Source organism: Sorex araneus, chromosome 2, assembly GCF_027595985.1.
Source record: "Sorex araneus isolate mSorAra2 chromosome 2, mSorAra2.pri, whole genome shotgun sequence".
NCBI lineage: Eukaryota > Metazoa > Chordata > Mammalia > Eulipotyphla > Soricidae > Sorex > Sorex araneus.
The window spans coordinates 317413193-317440959 of NC_073303.1; the positions used below are offsets into that span (position 1 = coordinate 317413193).

The 27767-nt window shown below is 51.6% G+C and overlaps 1 protein-coding gene across 9 annotated transcripts; it reads left to right on the top strand.

Annotated features, from left to right (window-relative positions):
- The first annotated feature begins 272 nt into the window (after positions 1 to 272).
- On the top strand, positions 273 to 8337 carry SERTAD4 (SERTA domain containing 4). Of its 9 annotated transcripts, none has more exons than XM_055128588.1 (6): positions 501 to 716; positions 1200 to 1252; positions 1622 to 1819; positions 4168 to 4362; positions 5348 to 5463; positions 5946 to 8337. In XM_055128588.1, exons 3-6 carry the CDS (start codon positions 1783 to 1785, stop codon positions 6789 to 6791), a joined length of 1194 nt encoding a protein of 397 aa, XP_054984563.1. In that variant the 5' UTR covers positions 501 to 716; positions 1200 to 1252; positions 1622 to 1782; the 3' UTR covers positions 6792 to 8337. The 9 variants fall into 9 exon arrangements, with proteins under 9 accessions (XP_054984567.1, XP_054984563.1, XP_054984565.1 ...); XM_055128595.1 differs by lacking the exon at positions 1200 to 1252 and having other exon boundaries at positions 502 to 716; positions 5946 to 6037; positions 6443 to 8337; XM_055128590.1 differs by lacking the exon at positions 1622 to 1819.
- Positions 8338 to 27767: the final 19430 nt, after the last annotated feature.

The following is a 27767-nucleotide window of genomic DNA, read 5'->3' on the forward strand; positions in this document are numbered from 1 at the left end:
TTGGGGAGGGGCTTGAAATACCTTCCCTGACCCAAACTCCCCCGGGCCGCGTTTTTGTGCTCTGGAGCCCCTCTTCCCTCCCCACCGAGCCCTGCAAGACGAGCAGGCGCTGCGGCCGGGTCCTGGGGGCTGGCAGGGGCGGCGGGGGCCAGAGCGGGCGCGGGCCCGGCGGCCGCCTGTTTCTCATCTCCGCCCTCCGTGGCAGAGAAGAAAATCTCTCTGCAAAGGGTGGGAAGGCGCAGCTCCTTCCCGCTCCTCTCAGGCGCACGCACGCTCGGCGGCGGCAGGACCCCACGGGTGCGGGCGGGGCGCGGAGCGGGCGGGGGGCGCGGGACGGGCAGGGGCGGGCGCGGGGTGTGGAGCGGGCAGGGGCGGGCGCGGGGCGCTGGGCGGACGCGGAGCGGGCAGAGCCCGCGCGGGCGGGCAGGGCGGGCAGGGGCGGGCGCGGGGTGCGGGGCGGGCAGGGCGGGCAGGGGCGGGCGCGGGGCTCGGGGCGGGCAGGGGCGGGGAGGCGCGGGCGGCGGGAGGGGCGGGCTCGCACTTTGGCGCGCCGACCCGGGGGGCGTCCTGCAGCGCCAGCGCGTCTTGGCAGCCCGCGGGGTAATGGCTAGCGGCGTCGCCGGCCGCCGCCCGTGACCGTCTGCGGCCCTCGGAGCGGCGGCCGGGCCGGCGCCGAGCCCGAGGGACCCGCGGCCGCCGCGTCCGCCGACCCGGTGGTAAGAGCCTCCTGCAGCCGCGCCGCGCGTGGGTTCCGCGGGCCGACACCCCGCGCCTCTGTCCTCAGCTCACCTCTCGAGGGCGCGCGGCTCCTGGCCCGAGGCCCGGTCCGGCGGGGGTGCGGGCAGGTGGGGAGGGTCCACTGGGTGCGGGAGGCGGGTTTGTGTGCGCAGGGCCGCCGCGGCGTGACTCAGGCCCTTGGAATCCTACCTTTGGGGTTGGTTTCCCATAGAAGACAACTCGGTTTAAAATAAAGAGAAAGGGAGAATAATAATAGCTCCCGTGCTGCTCAGAGTCCCAAAGACAACTTGTCTTTGTTCAGGACACTCGGTGTGCGGTAGACTTTACCCGGGGTGCAGGGCTGGGCTGGGCCCCGGGTTTAGCCCATCAGTTCTCTAGAACTCCCGCTGGGCCACCTGGCTCAGGCCTGGGCCACCGGACCACTCCAAACCGCTCAGGCCCAACCCACCTGAACCTTGTAGGAGCTGAGCTGAATGAAACAGTCTCCAGAGGCCTCTGATTATCAGGGTTGAAGGTCAGTACTGGCCACAGTCACCACTGAGGTCCAGCTGGGGGACAGTGCCAGAACATAGGTGGGAGTGGCCAGCAGGAGCTGAGGCAGCAGCGTCAAAAGTGCCCTGGCACCCCAGCCAGCCACCTACTCCCAGCCCTGTCAGGAAACTTACGAAAAGGTGTTATTTTCCACCATGGAGGGAGGTGGACTGGGAGTGGGCTGGTGGCCCCAGGAAAGCCAGGTCACTGTCCTGCGTGTGCTGGGGGTGGGCCGGTTGTGTTCTCTAGCTTTCCGGGGAGGCTGTGTTGTCCCATCCTGTCTGCTGGGTTGACCAAGCAGATGCAGGGTCCCAGAAATAAAAGGTTATGACTTGTTTACTTTTGGGCCCAGGTGCAGAGACCCCCTCAGTGAGTGCTTTTGGACCCCCTACCCCTGATGACACCCACCAACCAACTGATTTTGTTACAAATGTACATCTTTGTGGAGCTCTGTTACCTTTCTCTCCTTGACAACCGCTACACTGTGGTGGGCCGTGCCCTGGTGGTGCTGGGATGGCGCCGGCGCCAGGGTCAGCTCAGCGCAAGGCAAGTAAGTGTCCTAAGGCCTGTGCTGGTCCTCGGGTCCCTGGGTGGCTGATATTAACAGCACATGAATTCATGGATTTAAATATCTCAGTCCCGTAGCAGAGTTGCTGCCCAGTGTCACCTAGCAGACCAGACATTTCACACTGCAGTGGGCACAGGGGCGTCTGCTGAGCATCCCTGACCAAGAGGCCCCTCCTGCCTCCTCTGCCTGTGCACATCCAGCCTTGCCTCTCCGCACACCAGGAGGCCACTTGCAAAATCTCTTTCCAGCCTATTTTGCTTTGTTCAGACTCCCAGAAGTCACTTTGTGAAACTCAAGGCGTCCAGTTTAGAATTTTTGTGTGTGCACGTTTTCGATTCAGGAAAGAAAAACTTGACTGAAATGAGATCTCATAAAGGAAAGAGCAAGCCAGGATAAAAAAAAAAAAACGAAAAACCATTAGACCGTGTTTCAAGTTTCAATGCATAAGGATAGAATTTCACATGCTGGCAGTGACGCGTTCAATGAGAAACACTGACATCCTTCATGATATTAATAATAAAAAGCTACCACCATAAACTATAAAAATGCTTACTCGCACAAGCCAGCGCAGGCCACGGAGAGTCCTGTGGAAGTGCAGGTCAGTGTAGCTGGGGCTGGGGTTGCTGGCCAGAGGGGACAGTACAAAGTCTGGACTTTCCTAAAGGGCAGGGACTTGGCAGCGGGTCTAGTTTATATGGAATGAAATTCGTCAGAGGAAAGGAAATTCTTTTTAAAAAAGCCCTGATCTTATTTCCAGAACTCTTAAGGGAGTGTAGATTTCAAGCCAGAAAGTGTCCTGCCCAGAAAAAGCTCCCTGTATCCAGCCATGAACTGTCTTCTCTGGTTTGGGGGCCACACCCGGCAGTGCTTAGGGGTTACTCCTGACTCTGCACTCAGGAGTTACTCCTGGCAGTGCTCAGGGGACCATGAGAATCAGGGATAGAACCTGGGTTGGCTGTGTGCAAGGCAAAGGCCCTCCCCACTGTACTACGGCCTTGGCCCCCAGGTGGACATCTCCATGCAGAGGCCGGATCAGGTCTGCTCTGGCAGATAAACCAGCACTGTCTACAGGTCTCAGCCCAGGATTCAAGGCACAGACACTGTTTTGGGATGAAGGCGCGTTTTTCTGGTCATTTCTCCTGCACTCTCCTTGTAGGCGGTTTCATAGACCAAGTCAACTGGGTCCTGACTCCAGCTGCTGAGGGCCCCCAAGTGCTACCTGGGACAGAAGTCAGGGAGTTGGGACCCCCCTTGGGGGGAATGAGGGAGTCTGATGTGCCATTGAGTGGCCTCTTCACCTGGCCTTGGCTTCCTCCATGATTGAAGTGGTCCTATGCATAACCTGACAGTGCCAGTGGCCTCACCTCCACCCCACCCTTGGCACACATGGACAGAAATGAGGTCCAGGAGATATCTGTTTGGGAGGGAAAAGGTCTTGTCGCTTGGGACTGCAGTGAGGATGGCAGAGCTGGTTGGATCTCGGAATGAGGGACCCCATACTATTGGCTCCCCATTCCCTTGGTTTTCAGACCCCGGACCATCTCCTCCTGCCCTCCCTGAGCCCCAGCGCCCAGCAGGTCCTGCAGCGGGAGGAGGGAGCAGCTGTGTCTGGGCTGTGCTGTGCTGGCCAGGAGGCCCACTCCTGTTTAATATTCCGCTGGCTCTGCCATGTTGTGCTTGGCTCCAGGGCTGAGCTCCCGGCCGCAATCCCGCGCCAACTCTCTGTCTTCAGTTCCCGTGTTTTGACTGGAGGCAGATCCAGTTCCGGCCGACCAGGGCTGGTGGGAAGCACAGCCCAGCATGTCTGTCTGCTCAGCTCTGGGAGAAGGAAGCAGAGGAGCAGCTGTGGCGGGGAGGGGGCGTGGAGGGAAGCAGCAGCAAGAACCCTAGAGCCTGGAGTCATGGGGGGCTCTGCCTCTCCCCACCCCCTTTCCTCAAGACTGACAAGCAGATTTCATCAAAGACTGGGGGAGGGCCTGGAAATTGATTTCGCCTTATTAATACATGGGAAGCTCAGGGTTGGGCCCGCCCCCCCTACACCCCCACCAGTGGTGCCTTGGTTGCCGGCAGGTTGGGAGGAAAGTATGTCTGGGAGGCAGAGCTGCCACTGTGTGGGAGGCTGAGGGGAGAAGCAGGAGAACAATAAGAAATGGAGTTGGGAAGATCAGCCCAGGGAAGCAAGTCTGTGTGCACGGGGCTGAGCTCATGACCGCTGCTGAGTGCACGAGGCTTCCTTTGAAGCACCTTAAAGTGCTTCGAGGCGCAGGGAGACCCGAGTCCCAGCGTCCCCCAGCCCTGCTGGCAGCTCAGAACCTGTTTCTCTCTTGCAGACCCGAGGCGCCCAGCCATGACTCTCGTGCTGCCCATGAACCCGTTCCGGGAGGCCATTGTCTCAGAAGGAGCAGCAGAGGTTACCAGCTACCATGCACTATGGGAGGCTGCCGACAGCTGTAGAGGCACCAGTCCCCCAAGGCCAGCACCGGCCCTTGTGGAGGGAGTGAGGGGGGCCGGGCCTCCCCTGGCAGGTACTGACCACTGCCACCTCCAGGCTGTGGACCAGGCACAGAACTGAGGACGGGCAGGTGGCTGTTTCTGAAGACTGAGCCCCATCTCCCGACCTGGGGCTCCTGCGTTACCTCAGCCCTGTGGGCCAGAGAGTACCAGCCCAGCTCCACGGAGAGAGGCAGCTGCACGGAGCCTGGGATGAGAGGAGACATGGGTCCCGTCCTCCAGGGTCCTTATCCTATAGGTCCTTATCCTATTTTTAATGAAATCTAGAGACTGGGAGTGGATGGAGTGTGGTCCAGGTTCTGGGCACCTGCCCTCCATGTGCAAAACCATGGATTCGATCCACAGTACTCCTGGATTTTATCTCCAAGCTCTGAGCCAGAAGTAACCCCTGAGCACTGCTGGGGCTCCACTCTCCCCAGGATTAAAAGTTGTGCTCTTTAAAAATTTGACTTCACTTTGTTGAGAGCAAAAAGGAGATGAGCTACTTGTGATTTTAATTTAAATGTAAGATACTTTAAATTTTAGATTCTGAACATAGGGTTCTTACTACTGCCCCATGGGGCAAAGGTTGTGTGTTTAGGCCAGGTCATGGCCGACTTAGTGGCCCAGGTCAGCGACACTGCAGGGCTGTCTGATCTGAGTGTCAGTGCTGGTCAGCTGTGCTCTGTGCTGCGCTGGATACCTGTCCTCAGGAACTTGGTGGAGGAGTTTCCATAAGTATCAGTCAGGGTTCAGACTGCCACCCTGGCCCAATCAGCCCGGAGCTTCCCTGTGTGCAGATGAAGATCCTGACTCCCCACGTGCTCCGGTGGTGCTCCCTGTGCCGAGGAGCCCTTTCTGGGCTGCAGTGCTCAGCAAAGCAGCAGCTCTTGAGATGGTTTATTTTCAGCTGCCACATACACAAACAAAAGCACAGTCATCTTCGAGGAGTGAGAAGCATTGTGTTTGAAGAACCTCTAGCAAACCACATGTCACTTGTCATCTCGTTTGTTCTTGCAGGACCCCACCACAGAGGGATTTCAGCTCCTCTGACAACATCCAAGATCACATATTTTAAGAGGAAGTATGTGGAAGAGGAGGAGTCCCACCCGCCGCTCGGCAGCTGCAGCCACAAAGTATGTTTTCCTAATAGCCATCATGTTTCACTAAGAGCTTCAGATACTTGATAGCAGTTGCTCTCTGCATTCCCAGAAATCCCGATTTCCTCCCTAGCAGTGAAAATGAATCACTTCTCCATGGAGCCATAGTAATTCTTGTCACTTTCTTGGGCCTTGAGTTATTTCTCACACAGAACTCCTGGGAGAGCCAGCAAGCCTTGACCCCCATATGGGAAGGATGTCACTGGGGCATGTCCTGTGCCACTGACCACACGACTCCGGGCTGGGGTGACCGAGCCTTCTCAGCTCAGGGCCAGAAGCCATCCCAAAAGGCAATGCTGGGCTGTGGGTGCTGGGCTGTGGCTGGGCTCTGGGCTCTGGGCTCTGGTCCCTGGGCTTTCAACCATAGACTCTGGTCCCTGGGCTCTCGGCCATGGACTCTGGGCTCTGGGCTCTGGACTGCCGTGCATTCCCCATTGCTTCCTTCATCTTGTTTTCAGACCATCTCTGTGTTTGAGGAGCGTGCCCACATCCTGTACATGTCCTTGGAGAAGCTGAAGTTCATCGATGACCCTGAGGTGTACCTCCGGAGGTCCGTACTCATCAACAACCTGATGAAGAGGGTTCATGGGGACATCATGAGGCAGAATGCCTGGTGCTTCCCTGCCTGCTCCTTTAGCAGTGCCTCTGCCCAGGACTGGCTTCTGGTGCAGGACTGTCCTCATCGGAAGCGTATGCGGGCAGCGGGGGAGGAGTGGGACAAGGTTCACGCCTGCTGCCTGTACCAGGAGTGCGGCAGCCACTGCCTGAGTGTGCCCCTGTGTGTGAATACTCACATCGCAAGTGCCTCCTCCTCCTCCTGCCCACCCTCCCTGCCCTCTCAATCCTCCCCATCTTCCTCACCCTCCTCATCCTCCTTATCCTCCTCACCCTCCTCATCTTGCCCGCCCTCCCTGTCCTCCTCGCCTTCCTCCTCGCCCCCTCTGCCCTTCCCCAGCTGCTCCCAGCAGGCAGATTTGGGAGTGGGGACCGTGCAGCTCTGCAAAGATGCACAGATGCCCACGAGCGATGCTTTTGCCACCGGTGCCTGGTCTCTTGTGGCTCCGGAAAAGGTCAAGATCAGCAACACCATCAGTGCCAGCAGTGGGGACGGGTGCCCCCACAGCCTGGAGGCTGCACAGGACCACCTGACTTTTGAGTGCAAAGGGCAGTTCTGTGATTACTTTGAAGCTGGCTGCAATAGTAGGAATCCAGCAGCAAGTGGACCCTGGAGGAAGCCTCAGCGCAGGAAGGAGGTGGTGCCCGTTGACAACAAGCTGTGCTGGAGCACAGGCAGCAGGATGTGAAGCACTGTATCCCAGTACATGGAAGCATGTGCAGCATGACCCCTTTGCACTCATAAATGTTATGTGAATGAACTTTCTAGTTTTGTTCGACAATGTGGTTGTGCTGTGAGCCTGGAGATGGGCTGTGTCCAGAGCAGCTTCTCTGGGTGGGCCTTTGCCCATAGGAAGCAGCTGGCAAGTGGACCTTAGTCTCCTGTCAAGACAGGTCAGTCGAGTGGCCTAGGGGACAAGGTACCCTTGTGAAGTTTCCAGGACCCCCATGCAGCCAGCCCAGAACCCCAGCGTGTCCACTGGTTCCAGAGATGAAGAGTTGGGTGTTGTTCACAGGGGTCTGCTGCTCTAGCTGCTCCAGCCTCTTCTGAATCAGAGTGACGCAGGCACTTGACATCTCAGACTTCCAGGGGCCATTACATGTTAGCACGGACAGTCCAGATGACAGATGATTGAGGGCAGAATAGATGCTGCCCAGTGTCCAGGGCAGCCCTGGTGTCCTTGGCCAGCCTACGATGGATGGTGAGCTTTTGGAGAGGTTGATACAGGGTGATCTTCGGTGCCTTACTTTATCTTAATTTTTGCCATTGTGAAAGTTAAGGATAGTCAGTTACAGCAGGGATTTCACTAAAGGGAAAGACACAAAACCAGCCCCTCAGTGGAGCTGTCTGGAAGCTACTGGCTTTGCACTCTTGTGCTCAGTTTTGATTCACAATCTCTGTTCTTCCTTTTTCCTTGATGTCCAATTGCTTTTGGATTTGGCATGTTTGCAAGGAATGGAGGAGAGAAGGGAGAGGGCCGGACTGGCCCGTGGGCCCTGGGGCCAGGGCTGGCTGTCTCATTTCCTTTGTTTCTTGTCCACGATGTTCCAGACCAGTGGCATGCGCTCTGCTTTGACCTGTTTTGTATTATTTCACACGTTTAGGTGATAAAAGCATGTGAGTTTTGTTTTGTTTTGTTTTTAATCTATGGCTTACATTGTTGGTAAAGAAGCACAGCGTCGACAAGTGTGCGTGGACCTGTAGGCTTTCTCTTACAGAATGGAGACACTGCCACGGGTGGGGCAGTATTCTGGAGGCACGGGGCTCCAGGTGCAGCCACTGCCCTCTCTGGGGTCTGCATCTTCCCAAACTGCTTCTTTAAGTGTGTGTTTGCTAGAGGTCTCAGCTTTCCTCTGGCGGCGTGGAGTCTGGCCCAGCTCTGAGGCTAGGGATCTTTGGACCTCCTTAATCCATACTTCACAGGAACCAAATGCCAAATGGAGGAATCAAGAAACTCCTCCCAGTTTCTCCAAGATAAAGCTTTTTTACATTGTTGTCATTCCTATGAAACCGGGGCCTCTCTCCTTCAGTGTGTGGGGGAGCATCCATGGGCAGGACCCACAAGGACCAGTTTTAGAAGTGTTCTTGTGTTCTAGCAATGTTTTATCCTTTATTTTCAATATTTGATAAACATTTGATGTTGGAAGCTTAGCCGATAGATGCTTGTTTAATAAGGATGTGTTGTAATAAAGTGAGGTCTTCTTGGTATATATTTATTAAAATGCTCAAAATTCCCTGTACTGTTCTCACCATTATGATTCCCATTTAGGCTCCCTCTTTCCTTTGCTCTTTCTTCTTTAGAAAGCTCAAATTGAGGCCAGAGTGATAGTACAGTAGGTAGGGCATTTGCCTTGCACACAGTAGACCCAAGTTCCATCCCCAGCATCCCATCTGGTCCCTGTGACTCTTGAGTCCAGAGTCCTGAGCATCACTGGGTGTGGCCCCCAAACCAAACCAAAACAAAACTTGAATCATCTAGAACCTTGCTTTGTAGACTGTGGGCTCTGATCCCTAGGGGCCACGTGTCCCCCAACATTAAGCAGGAGGCAGAGGTTTTGAACAAAGCCACCCCTGTGATGACCCAGATATTTCTGGCAACACTCTCCAGGGTGCTGTTTTTCGAACCTGGGGGGTACAGGGGAGGCAGTTTCAGAGGCCTGACCTGGAAAGCGCAGGCAGGCTATGTCCCCCACAGCTGGCTCCCTCCTGGTGAGGGAAGCCAAGGACAGGAGCTTTGGAGGACAGTCTGTTGTCAGTGCTGCTTGCCCAGGCTCAGAGCTAACAAAAGGCAAGGGAGGTCACTCGTTAAAGACCTACAAGTTGAGTTTTTGCAAAGTTTCCTGAGAAAAAGAACCTTTGGAAAAGCCTCAGACACTGACTCAAAGCTGGTTCCTTTGGACAGTGTCAGCTCGTCCGGAGTGAATGTCAAGCAGTGGGCACAGAGCAGGGCCCCCACAGATGTGTGCACCGCAGCTGCAGGCTGTCACATCTGTTTTCATGACAGGCAGACAGCTGGGAGCGGTCACTTCTGTTGCTCAGGGATTCTTGTCAGCATGATGTGGTCCAAGGGCCAGGCATGGCAGTAAGGAGCCATGGCCCCAGAGCCCCCAGAACCCTGGTTCTGTTTGGTGATGTACAGAGCCACAGAAGTGGAGCTGGAGCCTTTCTCAGCACTCGCTGAGCTGGGTGTTTCTTCTGTAGAACCTTCTAGAGTGTCTCAGTGGGACTGTGAACCCAGCAGCTTTAGTACATTTCCTGGTAGGGCTGGAGGGTAGTACAGTGCTAAGGGTTTGTACTGGGCAGCTGTTTCTGCGGTTTGAAAAAAGCAGGTTCCTTCACACTGTGTGGACCCCACACTATGGGTGAGGGTGAAGCAGCTGCTCATGTTATCTGGCGGGATTCAGGCCCAAGGAATGCGCCATCTCAGACTGCCTGAATGGCCCTGCCCGGCCTCCCTCCCACCCAGGAGTCTACACTGTGGGCCTGGTGGTGTTGGCCAACTACCCAGCCCACCATTGGCACTCCTGAAGGTTGTCTGGGGCAGGAGTGTTTCTTCTTTGGTATTGATCCAATTTGTGAATTTTGAAAATTAAAGTGCTTGATCACAGCTCAGAGGCACCTGCTGCTGACTACAATAGAGCCGAATGGAGAAGGTGAGGATGGGTCATTCGTCATGAACATGCGCACATGTCTCCACTAGCTTAATGGCTTCCCTTCAATACAGGCAGCCCTGAGAGCACTCCACTCTGGGAAAGAACTTGGGGAACATAAGGTGTGATGCTGCCTCCTGCCAAGATCCCGAGACACCTGGCAAACCGCAAGAGGTGGGCCACCCTAACCTGGGTGCCATCCTGCTGGCTCTATGGGGCACTGTGAGCACTGAGCATGAGTGGTGACATCACCGCACTGGACATTGAGTGCTGAGCATGGGGTGACTTCCTCTATACCCCGGTGATCAGGAGACCAGTATGAGGCACCACCCCTCCCCTGAGTCAGCAGGCCGCATACATGAGGGGCATTGAAAAATGGAGTACACCTGGCCCGCCACGGGCAGCTGCTTTAAGGCAAGACTGAGCTGCTTCTCAGTGGGGTCAGAGAGAGACGCCTCCCCTGCCCACCCCCAGTCCGGGGTCTGGGAAACCTGGGGGTGCCTGACATTCTCTGGAGTCGAGAGCTGGAGGTTGGGCCATGTCTGGGTCCAAGTCCCGGCCTTGCCGTGGGCTGCACACCTCTACCTGGGCCGCCAAACCACTCAGTGTCCTCACCTGAGTGGTGGAAGTGTTCTGGCCCCAGCTGGGGTGCTCACAGAGACCACAGCTAGGTGGGAAGGGGCCTGTCAGGTGCAGGGACACCCCAGTTCTGTGTTTCCCCGAAGGGGCTCTCTGTAAAAGTCCTGCCTCAGAAATCTGGGATTTCTGCATCATGCTTGAACTGAACAAGGGCTGGGGGCAAACCTGACTCTTGGGACCTTCGTGCCCTCCGTCCTAGGGTTTTCTAGTATTTCCCAGAGACTCCCTGGGGGCCTGGAGTGTGCTTGACCCGCCTGCACCCCCAGCCCCAGCAGCCCTGTTTCCTGGGCTGCCATCAAGCATACGGAAATGAGCAATGCACTTCATTTCCTGTACAAAACCTTCCAAAATGTTGGTTCCTGATGAGGAAAGGTAAGCTCACTTCCCAGGTTTGCCAGAATTAAGTGTATTCAATTACATGTTGAATGACTCTCTGAGATCTAACCTTCACTCTGAAACAGACTATATCTGACTAGATCAATTTGGGTGGTTTAGACCAAATGTGACTCCTGTTGCTCCTAGGACCAGTGGTGCTGGCCGAAGCAGAATTTTCTAGACAATAAATTTGAGAACATAATTCATCATAAAATAACTAGAATTCAGTTTCCACTAAGAAGATCTAAGTTCCAAAGGGAGCTCCAATCCCTGGCCCGAGCCTCATCCCTCACCACACTGGCTTGGAGCCCAGGTCTGAGGGCTGGTCTCAGATCCAGGCAGAGACAGTCCAGGAGTGAAGATACTTGCCTTCCAGACTGCTGTCCCTGGGGAGAGTGATCCCGGACCACCACTGGTATAGCCCTCCCAAGCTGAGTCCACTGCATCATGGCACTGGCCTGTCCGTTCAGTTTGGCAGGGTCTGCATTTCCAGTAGGGTGCATGCCTGGAGAAGGCTTTGCTGATTGGACAGGGAGCCACATGGTTGGAGAAGACGAAACAGCCAAGGAAGGGTTGGTGCCAGGAGGGGTTCCAGGTTCTGTGCCCAGGGTGCCCTACTACCACCTGCTACTTCCTGAGAGCCCCTCCCTCTCAGATGGGCTGGCGTCTCTGAGCCCTGTCCTCACTCTGGAAACACTACATCTGGATGGTGAGATGAGGTCAGCCTGTGAGAATTCTCAGCATGTCCAGCCTTTCCCTGCAACTGATCTTGGCCAACAAGTGGGATGTGGGTGTGAATGATGGGGGTGAGTGTCTGCACCCTAGCACAGAGCCTCACGCAAAGACCCTGGGGCCCACGGCCATATGGAATTGATGACGATGAGCACACACATGCTAGCAAGGCCTGAAGGACAGGATCTGCAAGAATGACCCATTTCAAGCTCATGCTCAAGGTCAAACAAGGGTCACTTAACCCTGTGAACATACTGATTTTCTTTTTAATTTTTCAGGAGGGTGACCACACCGGCGATGTTTAGGACATACTTCTGGGTCTGTGCTCAACGATTACTCCTGGTGGGTTTGGGAGACCATATGGGATGCCAGGAACCAAACCCAGGTCAGCCCCATGCAAGCACCCTGACCACTGTCCTAGTGCTCTGGCCCCTGCTTTTTAAGTACTGTGTTTTTTTTTTTCCCCAAAAGCCTCCACAGAATGCTTATGGGCGACTCTGGGAAAAACTGGGCAAAGGGTTCAGTGCTGGGGCCCAGCAGAATCACATCAAGTGGTTGGGGCCCCCAGGCTGGGTCTGTCAGTGCTGGGGCTGGAGTACGTGCAGTGGGACGGAGGGAGCCGGGCCTGCCAGCGATCCTGGCTCCTGACTCACCTCTTTCCTCAGGCTTCTGCTCTTGACTTCTCTTGTTTCTTTTTTTTTTTTTTTTGTATTTTTGGAGGTCCACATCTGACAGTGCTCAGGGATGACTCCTGGCTCTTCTACACTCAGGGATCACTCTTGGGGGGATTCAGATATGCTGGGGATTGAACCTGGGGAGGCCAAGTATAGGGCAAATGCCTTCCCTACTGTCCTATGGCTCCAGACTTTTGACTATTGTAACTATCCCTTAATGTTGAATATCTGGAAGGGGCCTGGGAGAGAGCTCTGACCTGCTCTGCTCTCTCCCTCAGGACTCCAGGGGCCCCCTAAGGGGGCAAGCAGGGCTCCCAGGTGGCCCCTGGGGAGATAGATTCTTCCTCTGAGAGATGGACCCTGAGTAAGGGTGTTCCTTGGGAGCTGCTACCCCAGAGATGGATCCTGAATAGGGGTGTTCCCTGGGGGGCTGCATCCCTGCAGCAACCTAACCTTCTGTCACCCCATGGGCTCTCCTGGCACCAGGATGCTTCCCTTTCTCTTGCACCCCTGGCTCATCCAAGCGCCCACACTGGCTGACTCCCAGCCCAGCCATGAACTGGAAGTCTGGGGCTTGTCCTCACTGCAGCCCTGTTCCCAAAGCCAGCTCTGGTTGTGGTGGTGGCTGAAGCCACTGTGCAGCTTCTTTGGCCCTGGGCCTGCCCACACAGCAGCCCCTTTTCTGCCAGTCCAGGGGCGGACTTGCAGTGTGCTAGGGGTGGCTGTCTCCCTCGCCTACACCGCCCCCCTCTGCTGTGTCCTCGCTTCGCTGTGGGCATCTGGAGAACTGGGGCCCACAGCGCCTTGAGACAGGGCCATACCCAGGCGGACCCCCAGGCTCCCGATTCCAGGCAGTGGCAGGATGGGATTGGAGGCACACTGCAGCCTTGCTGCTTCACCCCAGCCCCCAGCCCCAAAATCACAACCCCTCCTCTCCCTGGGCAGCCTCGGGCAGGTCTGTGGGGACCCTGTGTCACAGAAAGTCACCACATGACCAGAGTCTGGGCCAGTCCTTCCAATTCTGTCCTTTCCAGCTGCCAGGTCCTGGAGGACCCTGAGGGAGGGCTGGAGAAGGTTGTGTTCAGCAGCCCTGCCCCTTTCCCCCCATACCCCTGGATGCTGCACTTGGGTCCTGAGTGGGCTGCAAAGAGGCTGGATCAGGCCTGCACCAGAGCATAGGGCAAGGATGTCTGGTGGGCCCTGGGGAGTGCTCTCACTAGTGTGGCCCTGTTATTCATTCTGAGTTCTCAAGGCCTCAGGTCCCACCAACTCTGTTCATTCCCAGCAAATGTTTTCTTTTCTTTTTAAAAAAAATTTATTCTTTTATTGAATCACCATGTGGAAAGTTACAAAGCTTTCAGGTTTAAGTCCCAGTTATACAATGCTCGAGCACCCATCCCTTCACCAGTGTACATATTCCGCCACCAAGGATCACAGTATACCTCCCCCCAGCCCCCCACCTCCTCAGCCCTCCACTCCGCCTGTGTAACTGATAAATTTCACTTTATTTTCACTTTACTTTGATTACATTCAATATTTCAACAAAAAACCCTCACTATTATTATTTGGAGTTTCTCCCCCCTAAAGTCGGACCTGCTGAAAAGGAAGCATTTGATAATTTGTTTTCCATTGCTGAGAATGAAGAGATATGAGGTCAAGCGGCCACACTAGCAGCCACACGGTTTTGGATTTCTGTATTTTAGTATTTTAGTAACTAAGTCCAGAGAAATATCTGCCAGAAATTGCATCATTGCAAGCTTGTACCTCTCAGCTACTTTATATTCCACATATGAGTGCAACCTTTTATGTCTGTCTCTTTCTTTCTGACTCATTTCACTCAACATGACACTCTCCATGTTGATCCACTTATATGCAAATTTCATGACTTCATGTTTTCTGACAGCTACATAGTATTTCATTGTGTAGATGTACCAGAGTTTCTTTAACCAGTCTCTGTTTTTGGGCACTCTGGTTTTTTCCAGATTGTGGCTATTGCAAACAGTGCTGCAATAAACATAGAAATGCAGATGCCATTTCTACTATACATTTTTGCCTCTCTGGGATATATTCCCAGGAGTGGTATTCCCAGCAAGTGGTTTCTTAATAATCATTTTAATTAGTAAAAAGACTGTCTTATTAGAGCTAATTAAAGGCAATTTGGGAGCCTTATTTTCATACAATCATAAAATTAGAGAAACAAGAAACTGGAGAATGGGAGGCATTCAGCCTTTCTGCACAGGGTTGGAGTGTCCCAAGCTCAGTCCCTGGCCAGTGTCCTGAGGGAGGGGCCACTGGCCAGGGGCTATCACCCCTCTCTGGAGTTTTTATCTCCCTTCATTTGCATGTCTGCTCAACTTTCTCCCTAGGATATGCAGCTGGGACACCGGACCCCTCTCCTTCTAGGCTTCCCCCTGCCCCCTCCTCCCCAATGCCCTTCAGGTCCCCTCTGCCCAGCCATGTCTCTGTGCTCCCCACCCTGCCCTCCATGTTTCTGCTCCTCGCTCCTCCCAGCCAGCCCCTCCCTGCTCCCTTGTCCCGTGGTTGACCATGTCCACAGTCAGTGTGGCACCTGCCTGGCCACTGGCTAGTGCTGTGGCTTGTGACCCCAGAATGGCTTTCCCACCAAACGGTGTCTGGGGCTGGTGCTGGTGTCCTGGAGGTCATTTTAGAACTGGAATGGGCTGTGGACTCAGAAAGCCCTGCTCTTGTCCAGCTTCTCCTCTGCCACGTCCATGCCAACCACAGCCTCTCTGTCCCCTGAGCCTCTGGAGTCAGTGGTCAGTATACTGTGGCCAGCAAGGGCCAGCACATAAATACTCTGACTGTGCACAGGCCCAAAAGTTCTGGTGGCCATATTGAAAAATACACACCAAGGAATTGGCAGCACCAGATTGAGGAACATCCTTGACTTCCCCCAGTCTGCACCAAGATCATGAGGAAACATTTTCTCTATGTGTGTGGGGTCTGAACTCTTTGCATTCAGTCAAACCCTTCTATGGGTGCAGCGCCTCTGAGCTGCTTTACCAGGTGGAGTGGTCCCTGCTGGCCCCTTGGCAGTACCTGGCTGTGGTCTGAGCTTGGGTCCCTAGAATGTCTCAGAAAGTTGCTGCTGCCCTCTCTCCATACACCCCTGCCTCGCTGCTGGGAGCCTTGCTTATGCCAGTAAGTGTTCACTGGAAAGTCCCCAGGCATTGGGGAGGCAACGTTTGGCACCTCCATCTGGCCTCTCTCCTCACCTGGTCCCTGGGTGGGGGTGCCAGGCAGCAGGTGGAAGACTGAGTAGTAGCATGATCTCTCCTGCTCCCAGACAGTGCATGTGGATGACAGGCTGAGCCTTGTCGGGGGCCTGTAACCAGCTTAGTGGGAACTAGGCCACAGGCTCCCCAACTGGTCCTGCAGTAATGCTGGGGCCAGACAGGCCTGGGCAGAACTGGGAACATGTATGCATGTGAATGTGTACTCAGCGATGCAGTGCACAAGTGTGTCTGCACATGTACACTCATAGGTGCAGATGTCTGCCTGCTTGGTACCACACATATGTGCCTGCACACTCACACATGCATATATACAAACATGTGCGTCTGTATGTGTGTACTCACAGGTACAGCTGTGAGTATGCTTGGTCATGTATGTACTCACAGATGCACACATGCCTGACCATGGACGTTCCCACAGAGTCTCATGATTGGTCATGTATGTACATGTATGTGATCATATAGGTGCATGTGTGTGCATGCTTGGTCATGCATGTACTCACAGGTGCATATATGCTCAATCATGTACTCACAGATATGTGAAAGCTCAGTCATACATGTACATGTATGTGTCTTTTTGCTCCCACAAATGCATGTGTGATCATATATGTGCATGTGCACAGAAATGGATCCTTGTTCATGTATGTATTCACATGTGTCCACACAGATACAGGTTGTATATGTGCTCACACATTTGTCCACCCATAGGTGCAAGTATGTGCACATATGTGCACATATGCCTTCATGTCATGTGACAGTACAAGCATGTAATAGTATGTGTGTGTATGTGCACTCACTTGCATGCATGTATGTGAACACAGACCTATGTGTGCATATCTTGGCCCCTACTTAAACTTCAGGTGTCTGTCACACCCTAAGTCTGAGAGATTTTCTGGCGGGGCTGAGCCTAGCTTCCTGGGTTCTACACCCCAGGTTCATTTTTTTAAAAAAAATTATTTTATTGAATCAATGTGAGATAGTTACTAACTTTCATGTTTGGGTTACAATCACACAATTATCAAACACCCATCCCTCCACCAGTGCACATTCCCCACCACCGATATCCCCAGTATATCCCCCTTTCCCACCCTTCCCCTGCCTCCAAGACAGATAATATTCACCATACTCTCTCTCTACTTTTGGGCATTATGGCTTGCAACATAGACACTGAGAGGTCATCATGTTTGTTCCATTATCTACTTTCGGCACACATCTCCCATCCCAACTGGTTCCTCCAGCTATCATTTTCTTAGTGATCCCTTCTCTATTCCATCTGCCTTCTCTCCTCCGCTCATAAAGCAGTCTTCCAGCTATGGGGAAATCCTCCTGGCCCTTATATCTACTGTCCTTGAATACCCCAGGTTCTGACACACAGTGTGAGAGCCGAGAGGAATGGAGTGGACATGGTGCACCTGGTCCCAGAGTTAAGGACAGGGACAGGGCTGTGTACAGAGACCTCAATGGAGTGAGTGCCAATGTCTGTGTGGGACCTGGAGTGGGAGGGGATTCTTTTGGCTGGAGAACATCAGTGGGCTGTGTTAGGACCGCTGGGAGCCCCCCCCCCCCCGGGATGCTGTGTTCCCAGACTTCAGGCTCAGGGACCACTGCTGTCTCTGCCCATGGGCTGTCCCACACCTCCCTGTGAGAACACAGAGGAGCCTGTGCCCTGTGAATGTGTCAGTCACATGCATATGCCTGCTGAGCAGGATGCCACCATCCTTCTGGAATCTTCCCTCATGGCTGTCTCCTGCATGTCGGGCCTGTGAGGTCTGTGAGAACTGGCCTGTCCAAACCTCTGGCCTATGGGCACCACAAGCAGCCCCTACCCTCGCTGCATATTTGTGTGTGTGTGTGTGTGGGGGGGGAAGTCCCCACGGCACCATTCTGGGGGCTGTGCTGGCTATGGCATCTGTCCTGTAGCCTCGAGACCTGGGCGCTTTACCCAGGGTTGTGCGGTCTCCAGATCTGGCCTCTCATCTAAACCCTGGAATGTGCAGACCAGACTGATGGAGTGGCTCCAGGTCCTGCTGGGACTGAGGTTGGGACTGGGGGACTCTGAGTCTGCTCTCACAGTGGGAGCTGTGCTTGGCAACTTGTTGCCCCTGCCCTTCACCACTCTATTGCTCCTCTGCAGATCTGCTGGGTAGCCCGACTGCCAGGAGGACCCTCTGCCATGGTCCCAAGCCTTGTTGACTCGTGGGCACTTGCTCTGTTTTAGTGACTTCCATTGCTGTGCCTTTAACAGACTCCAGGAGCCCGAGTGCAGGGAGTGTCACCCTGTGTTCCCTGAGGACAGGATGCTGCCATATCATCTCCATTTGCTCCCTCTTGACCACTGAACTGGGCCAGGAGCCAAGAGAGGGTGTGGGTCTCCCCTTGCTGGAACTGGGTGGGGTGGAGGTGCCCTCCCTTTTCTGTCTGGGGGCCTGTGGGTGGCAGCAGGGCTCCAGCCTGACGAGACTGGAGGAGCAGTGAGGCATTTCCTCACTCAGCTAGCCGAACCCGCCCATCTGCACTAATGAACTCCAGACCAGGGCCTGTGCCGCAGCGCTGACCTGTTTAATTCGAACAACAGCATCCAAACACACCAGCTCATCGGCCTTGGCTGGCCCCAGAGATAGATACTGGCCAGCCCTAGGCTAGGATGAGAGCCCACCGACCCGCCTCCCCTTGCCTCCCTTTTCCAACATCTGTGTCCAGAGAGAAGAAAAGCTGTGTTTGGACTTGCCTCCTTCCATCTGCCTTTCCCTCCCTTTCAAACATCTTGTCAAAAGCTGAGTCAGTTACATAAACTTTCCACCTTTCCATAATTCGGGCCCTGAACAATGGTGTTACTGTGAAGGGAAGAAGCCAGAACCACACCCCAGAGTGAGGGTCCCCTAAGCCAAGTCAAAGCAGAGACTTATTCTTGAAGGAACTATAAAGGAAGCCCAGACCCTCCAGGGCTTGGGCCCTAAGCCCCGACCCTCCGCTTCTGCCCATGTGTCCTTGAGTCCCTGGGGCTGCACGTGTGGGTGCCAGAGTTAGTGGCTGCAGTATGTGTACCCGTGTGAGTGTATTTCCTGATGTGGGTCTGGAGGCACACCCTGAAGAGCTTCTTTCCTTTAAATAGAAACCACCAGAACTTGCTAATTCTGACCAGTTGGAGACAAGTCCAGAATAGGAAAAAGCCTGACTTAACAGAGACATTAAAACTTCGGCTTTAGTTTTCCAAGTTCATTTGGTGACAAAAACTAAATCACCACTTTGGAGGAGCTAATCCTGCAAAGCCTGCTTCATGCAAGATGAAGGTGGTCACTGTTTCCATCCTGAATATCTCATTGTATCGGAGGCTTCTGGAAGGGGAGATATGGGTTCTTGTGATAGGTCAGATGGCACTGACCTGGTGGCACTTCTCATATCCAGCACAAGCTCCAAGGCTGCGTCAATTTACTACCTGCTGCTCAGACCATTAGCAATGTGCAAAACCTACATGCAATAGAGGATTGATAGGTGGAAAGGAGGATGGATGGATGTATAGGAGAGTGTATGTGTGTATGAATATGTGGATGGGTAGATGTATGTATAGATGCATGGATGGATGTGTAGGTGGGTGGATGGATGGGTGAGTGGGTGGGTAAATGGATGAGGGACAGGTGGGTGCGCTGGAGTGTATATTCACCAGATGGCTAGGGAAAACCCTGATGGCTCTCCCTCTTGCTGCCTGGATTCGGTGAACTCAGGCCTCTCCCCCTCCTGGAGTGGCCCATGCTATGGGCGGGTGAAGGAGGAGACAAGGACCAAGCTGGTTGGTGATCAGTTGCCATTTATTCCATTCTCCCCACGCACCTGTCCCAGTCTCACTAAGTTCCCCATTCTAGTCTCACACTGCCCCTCATTCCCGTCTCCTCCTGTCTCTCCCGCTCATCTCTCTACCCTCCATCTTGCAGCCGCATCTTTCATCTGCCCACATGCCTGCTCTTGCATTCTTCCCCTACATTCTTCTCCCTCTGTCCCCTTGCTAGTCTTTCCAACTCCATTTTGCTGCCCTGGTCTCTTTCTCTTGTCTCTCCCCCACTCCCCAGTATTGGGGATAGTCACACCATTGTATTGATGGTAGCAAAATCAACATAAGGAAGTCCTTCCTTTGCTCATGGGCAAAATACCACTTAAGGTGTCTTTCTCATTTTCTTAGTCCAATAACTTAATTAACATCTTAATTCTACTTCTCAATATTAGTTATTTTGTATGGACACAGTAAGAGATACATTGAGGCTTGCAGGGCAACTCTCTTGGGGACATCTTGCCACAGAGTCAGTCTATAGTGCTCAGGCCAGATTAATCTTTCCTAACCCTAGCAGGGTCCGAATCTAGTTATTACTTTTTGGATCATGACAGAATTCGTCTATGACCAAGTTTTTAACTTATAGTCAAGTATTATGACACTTTGGCCAGACCTATTTCAATGCCACGGTAGCACATAGCTCACAGCTTTCCCTGGATCCATTCAGTCCCTCGTCAGGACCCACCCTGCTTTTGAAATGCTAGGAAGTAAGGGAAACTGAGGCTTAAGTTGAGAGAACAGATGTTCAGGAGTAAATATTATTCAGAGTCAACTAACTCCCAAGTTACAAAAGCATAGCATTTTTTTATTAACTGTCTTCTTGTGTCCATACACAAAGGACATTGCTCCTAATTAATTATGCAAAGGCCTTAAGGAGAAGAGAAAAACAATATTTATAGGGTAACAGAGCACAAAAAAAGAGGTTACAAATAAACACAGAAGAATGGGAGCACGGTGGTGGGAGTAACCCGATAAACCTAAGTTTCCTGATGCAAGGTGGAAAGGACAAACCAATGTTATCCTACACTGGAGTATATATATTGGTAAGTGGGTGGATGGGTGGATGGGTGAATGGATAACTGGGTGGGTGGGTAGATGGATGGATGGATGGGCAGATGGATAGAGGGTGTGTATGGCTGAATGGGTGGGTGGCTGGTTGGCTGGCTGGGTGGGTGGATGTATATGTGGGTGGTTGAAAGGCTAGATCAGATGGATAGATGAAAGCAATGAATATGTGTGGATAGAAAGATGGATGAATCAATAGAAGGATGGACGGGTAGAAGATGGATGGATGATGGCTACAGAGATAAATGAATGGGTGGGTTTATGGAAGAATGGAAACATGGATAGAATGGGCAGAAGGATGGATGGGTAATGAATAGATAAACAGATGACTGGGTAGATGGATGATGGATGAATGAATAGAAGGCTGGACAAATGGATGATAGATGAATGAGTGAATGAATGGCAGATGGATGGATGAATGGATACACAGATGAATAAATGGGTAGCTGGATTATGAGTGGATGCATATACTGATGGAATCTATGAGGCAGGGTGGGTGGGATGCGAGAGCTTTGGGATAGGTGGTTTGAAGGAGACTCTTCCAAGTCTATCCTGATGAGTGGAAGAGGTGGCAGACATCAATATCTGAATGTGTCTCAGAACAAGAGCACAGGACTGAAGACATTGTGAACTTGTATAGCACGTGGCAGGTGATGGTGAAGGTAGAGGCATTTGGGGATGTGGCTGTGGCAGGGAGAGACCCTGGGATCTTGTGCAGGGCAGATGGAATGAAGGGTAGCAGGTGAAAGCAGCAGGCAGGTATGGGTCTGGAAAGCTCAGAGGGTGCAGGGGGTGGGTGCTCTGTCAGGTAAGATGTTTCTGCAGATAATGGGAGCCTCATCCAGGTGGTCACAACACTGGTTCTCACCCTACCTCAAGGCTGTCACTGCCCCCCAACCCAGCTACTCACAAAGTACATCCTAGGAGTTCTAGACCCAAACTCTGTGTGGTACCCAATGCCCGTCTGCCCCATTCAGGATGTTCCCCCATGCTGCCGGAAACAGTCCTGGTCCTGGTTGCAAATACACAGCCAGGAATATACTCTTCACAACTGGCTTGAGTTTTCCAGCAGTCGATTCAGAATCTGCTCTCCTTGCTTGGCCTGTCTGTGGTGGCCTTGTGGGCCATGTGACACAAAGGAGGTGGTGGTATGTGACACATGTGACATGTGTAATATGTGGCACATGTGATGTGAATGATTTGATATGACATGTCTGACATGTGAAATGTATGACAGTGTATATGTGATTTGTGTGACATGTATGGTATGTGTGATATATACGGTGTGCATGGTAAGTGGCATATATGACACATGTGGTATATGCTGTGTGATGTGGGGTATGTATGACATGTGTGTTTATGATGCATGGCATGCATGTTGTGGGACATGTGATATGAAGTGTATGGTGTGGTGTGACATGTGTAGTGTGTGTGATGTTTATGACTTGTATGATGTGCATAATATGAAGTACGTGTTATGACTTGTGTGACATGAAGGACTCAATGTGTGTAACATGAGTAACATGTGTGATAGGTGGGATGTTTATGATGTGTATGACGTGAAGGATGAGGTGGGAAGGGAACAGATCACTCCAGCCGTGGTGAAACCTGGGCTGTGGTATCCTCATTACTATGCCCTTCCTTCCTTTCCTGAGCTCCACTGAGAATGGCAGAGGCACCCTGGCTGCTGCTTCCTGATGCCCTGAGTCCTTCTGACCACCTTCTCACTTCTTCCTTAGGCGCAGCACTCCGCCCAGAGTAGAGGCATGCAGGCCCCTAAAGGAGCTGGAGGGAGGTGGCTGGTCGAAACTCATCAGCCTCCCGAGCAGTGTGCGGGTTCTGTGTCTCCAGGACAGAGATGCAGATAACACCCCCATTCTGCAAAGTGGGGCACTTAACCCTCTAATCGCCTCTCTTCTGAGATCAAATCAGATTGATCTGGTTCTTGAAGTGGAAAAATGTCTGATCGTTTTTACTCTCACTCCCTGCAGTGTCCAGGCTGGCTGGCTGGTCTCAGCGGGACTGCCTTCCTGACCACCCTGTCCTCAGAGGCCAGAAGTTGAGAACATTCAGAAGCATCTCCCTGGGGAGTGTGGGAGGCCAGCTGTCCTCCCTAGGGTCAGGCCTGCAGGAGTTGGGAGCTGGGGGCTGCTGGGGGTCCAGACTGTCCCTTTGCTGCCCAAACCATCTTTTTCCTAACATTCTGCTGTAATGCAAACCAGCTGAGTGTTGGAAAAGAAGTAGGTCCCATGAAGGGGCCCTGGAATTAGCTTTCATGTTTTTCCAGGGCCCTCCACTCGATTCCCCGGCACAACTGTACATCATTAATAAAGGCATCTGCTTGCTACGGCCGCCTGCCCAGGGTGCCTGCGCCCACATCTGCTTTCTATAAGCCATGTCTGACATTTGTACTTAATGGTGGGGATGGGAAAGGGGGGGGGAATTAGACCAAGATGTTGCTCTTAACTCATCAGAAGCTCCTTCTGGAGCCCAAGTTCTTGGCGCAGCTCTTGCCTTAGGGAACCTAATCAGATGCCTCCAGAAGCAGATGGCATGCTGTGGCCCATCTTCTTGGGCTGTGAAAGTTAGCTTCCTCTTGCCCAGAGGATTTGCAAGACCACAAGACTGTGAGGTTGCGTGGTCTCTGAGCTGTCAAGATCATTAGGCTCTTTGGCCATTGCTGTCCTAGATTGGCCCCAGATAGATTAGCACAAGGTAGATTAGGCCCAGATAGATTCGCCCCATATAGATTGGCCCAAGATAGATTGGCCCTATGTAGATTAGCACAAGAGAGATTGTCCCCAGATAGATTGGCCCAAGATAGATTGACCCAAGATAGATTGACCCTAAATGGTTGGCCCAAGATATATTGGCCTAATATAGATGGGTCCAGGATAGAATGGCACTAGATAGATGGAGCCAAGATAGATTTGATAAGATAGATTGGCCCAAGATATATTGGCCCAAGATAGATTGGTCTGAGATAGATTGGCCTGGAATATATCGGCCCGATATAGATTGGCCTGGTAAATATTGGTCCAACATAATTTGGCCAAAGACAGATTGGCCCTAGAGAGATTGGCCCCAGATAGATTGGCTGCACATAGATTGGCTTCAGTTAGATTGACCCAAGATAGAATGGCCCAAGATAGATTGGCCCAGGATAGATTGGCCCAGGATAGACTGGCCCCAGATAGATTGGTCCAAGAAAAATAGACACAATATACAGTGGCTCAAGATGGATTTTTCCCCAGATAGATCAGCTCAATAGAGATTGGCGCAAGATATATTGGTCTAAGATAGATTAGCCCAGGATAGGATGGCCCCAGATAGACTGGTCCAAGAGAGATGTGCCAAGATAGATTGGCCCAAGATATATTAGTGCAAGATAGATTGGCCTGAGATAGATCAGCCCAATATAGATTGGCCCAAGATAGAATGGCCCAAGAAAGATTGGTCCAAAATAGTTTGGCTGAAGACAGATTGGCACAAGATAATTTGGCCCCAGGTAGATTGGCCACAGATAGACTGTCCTCAGATAGATTGACCAAAGATAGAAAGGCCCAATATAGATTGGCCCAGGATAGACTGGCCCAGTATATATTGGCCCCAGATAGATTGGCCCAAAATATATTGGCCCACATGGAATGGTCCCAGATAGATTGGCTCCAGAGATCTCCCATCCCAACTGATTCCTCCAGCCATCATTTTCTTAGTGATCCCTTCTCTGTTCCATCTGCCTTCTCCCCTCCGCTCAGGAAACAAAACAAAACGAAATGATTGGCTCCAGAGAGACTGGCCTCAGATAGATTTTCTCAGATAGGTTGGCCCCAGATAAATTGATCCCAGATATATTGGCCAGATACATTTGTCAAGATAGATTGGCCCAAGATAGATTGGACCCAGATATATTGACCCAGCTCTATTGGCCTGAGATAGATTGGCCTGAGATAGATGAGTCCAAAATATATTGGCCTGAGATAGATTGGCTCAAGATTGCATGGCAAAAGATAGATTGACCCAAGATAGATTGGCCAAAGATAGACTGAACCAAAAAAGGTTGGCTCAAACAGATCAGTCTAAGAGAGATTGGCTCCAGATATATTGGCCCAAGATATATTGGCCTAAGATATATTGGCCAACATAGATTGTCCTAAGATAGATTAGGTTAAAATAAATTTTTTCTTTTGCTTTTTGGGTTACACCTGGCGTAGCACAGGGTTTACTCCTGGCTCATGCACTTAGGAATTACTTCTGGCGGTGCTCAGGGAACCATATGGGATGCTGGGAATCAAACCTGGCTAGGCCTCATGCAAGGCAAACGCCCTACCCACTGTGCTTTCGCTCCAGTCCCAAGTCTAAGATAAATTGGCCCCACATATATTAGCCCTAGGTATATTGGCCCCATATAGAGTGATACCATATATGTTTGCCCAAGAAGATTGACCCCGGATAGATTGACCAAAGTTACACTGGCCCAAGAGAGATTGGCCCCACATAGATGATCCTGAGAATAATTTGCCACAAATAGATTGGCCCTAGATAGATTGGCCTCAGCTAGATTGGCAGAAGATACAGTGGTCAAAGATTAATTGGCCCAGAGACCCTCTGCTTGTAAAGACTATGAACTAAGAGGTCTTCTAACCCATTTTGGCACCCAGAGCGGCTTCTTACAGACATGCATCTGGACTGAGCTGTACTACGACTATGTGCCGCCTGGGGAGGGATTTTCCCTCTCCACCCTGTTTTTCTGTGTGGAAAAGGGCAGCAGCGGCACCATCCACATGGCGAGAGCCACCCCCCAAGACTTTCACCCAGAGGTAGGAACTTTGCAATGTTGTGGCTCATAAGCGATCATGGGAAGGGGGCAGTACCGGCACGCCCTCAGCCCAGATAAAATCCGGAGCTGCTGTTCACGAAACAGACCCTCTGCTCGTAAAGACTATGATCCAAGAGGTCTTCTAACCTATTTTGGCACCCAGAGCGGCTTCTTACAGACATGCATCTAGACTGTGAGCTGAACTAAAATATCAGAAATTCAAAACCGCGCAGCCACTGGTGTGGCCGCACAAGCACATATAATCTTCATTCTCAGCAATGAAAAGAAAGTATTAAATGATGCCTTTTTAGCAGGCCTAATTGTTGGGGGAAAATTCCAAACAATAATAGTGAGTTCTCTATTGAAATATTGAATGTATTAAAAGTATAGAGAATAAAATGAAGATCATTAGCTACTTAGGTGGGGGCTGGGTGGGAGGGGGGTATATTGGGGTTCTTGGTGGCGGAACATGCACACTGGTGAAGGGATGAGAACATAATGACCTCTCAGTGTCTATGTTGCAAGCCATAATGCCCAAAAGTAGAGAGAGAGAGTAGGGGGAATATTGTCTGCCATGGAGGCAGGGGGAGGGTGGGAAAAGGGCGGGTATACCAGGGAGATTGGTGGTTGGGAATGTGCACTGGTGGAGGGGTGGGTGTTTGATCATTGTGTGATTGTAAACCAAACATGAAAGCTTGTAACTATCTCACGGTGATTCAATAAAATAAAATTTAAAAAAAAGATCAATTGGCCCAAAATATGTTGGCCCCAGATACATTTGCCAAGATAGATTGGGCCAAGATTGATTGATCCAAGGTAGATTGGGCCAATATATTTTGGCCCAGATAGATTGGTCTGAGATAGATTGGCCAAGATAAATTGGCTCATGATACATTGGCCCAAGATATATTGGCTAAGATAGATTGGCTGAGGATAAAATGACACATGATTTTGCATGATTTTGCACCAAGATGGATTGGCATAAGATACATTGGCTCAAGATAGACTGGCCCTAGATATATTGGCCCAAGTTAGATTGGCCTGAGATTGATTGGCCTGAGATTGATTGACCTGAGATAAGTTGCACCAAGATAGACTGGGCCCAAGATAGATAGGCCAAAGAGAGATTGACCTGAGACAGTTTGGCCCAAGTGAGATTGGCCCCACAAGGATTTTCCCCAGATATATTGACCCTAGAGAGTTTTACCCCAGATAGTTTTCCCCAGATAGATTGGGCCAGTTAGATTTGCCACTGATAGAGTAGCACAACATAGTCTGGCACCAGATAGATTGGCCCAAGGTAGTTTGACCAAAGATAGATTGGCCTAGGATAGTTTGACCTGAGATTGATTGGCCTGAGATATATTGACTGGAGATATTAGCCTGAGATAAATTGGCCCAAGATAGACTGGCCCAAGATTTCTTGGCACAAGATATTCTAGTCCAAGATAGATTGACCAAAGATAGATTGGCCCAAGAAATATTGGTCCAAGATACATTGGCCCAAGATACATTGGTCAACAGAGATTGCTCCCAGATATATTGGCACATGATATATTGGCTCAAAATAGATTGAAAAAGACAGGTTGGCTCAAAATAGATTAACCCAAGAGAAATTGGCCCCACATAGGTTGGCCCCAGAGAGATTGGCCAAAATTAGATATACCCAAGATAGATTGACACAACATGGAGAGGTCCCAGAGCAGTTTGTCCCAGAGAGATTGATCCTAGATAGATGGGCCTAAGAGATATTGGGCCAAGATAGATTGGCACAAGAAATTTGGCCCCAGATAAATTGACCCATCATAGATGACCTCAGATAGATTGGCCCATGATTGATTGGCCCAAGATAGATTTGCCAAAGATAGCTTGACCAAAGATATATTGGCCAAAGATTGGCCTAAGATAGAATGTCCCAAGATAGAATGCTCCAACATATATTGGCTGCACAGAGTTTGGACTGAGATAGATTTACCCAAGATAGATTGGCCCCACATGGATTGGGCACAGATAGATTGGCTCCAGATGGTTTGGCCCCATATAGATGGGCTCAAGAAAGATTGGCTCTAGGTGATTGGCCACAGATAGGTTGGCACCACATGGATTGGACCCAGGTAGATTGTGCCCAGATAATTTGGCGCCATATAGGTTGGCCTAGATAGTTTTGACCAACATAGATTGGGCCCAGATAGATTTGCCCCAGGTGGATTGGCCCAATATAGATTGGCCTAAGATAGATTAGCCCAAGATAGATTGGCCCCAGTTAGGTTTACCAAATATAGATAGGCCCCTGATAGAAAGGCCACAGTAGATTGGACAGAGATAGATTTGCTCAGGATAGATTTCTCAGAATAGATGACCCTAGATATATTGGCTCAAGATATATTGACCTATGATATATTGACCTAAGATAGATTGGACTCAGATATATTGACCCCAGACATTGGCCCAAGATAGATTGGTGCAATATAGATTAGCACAAGATATATTGGCCCAAGAGAGATTGGCCCAATATAAATTGTCTCAAGTTATTGGCACAAGATAAATTAGTCCAAGGGAGATTTGAACTAGATAGTTTGAACCTAGATAGATTTGCCCCAAAGTGATTGGCTGCATATAGATTGGCCCAAGAC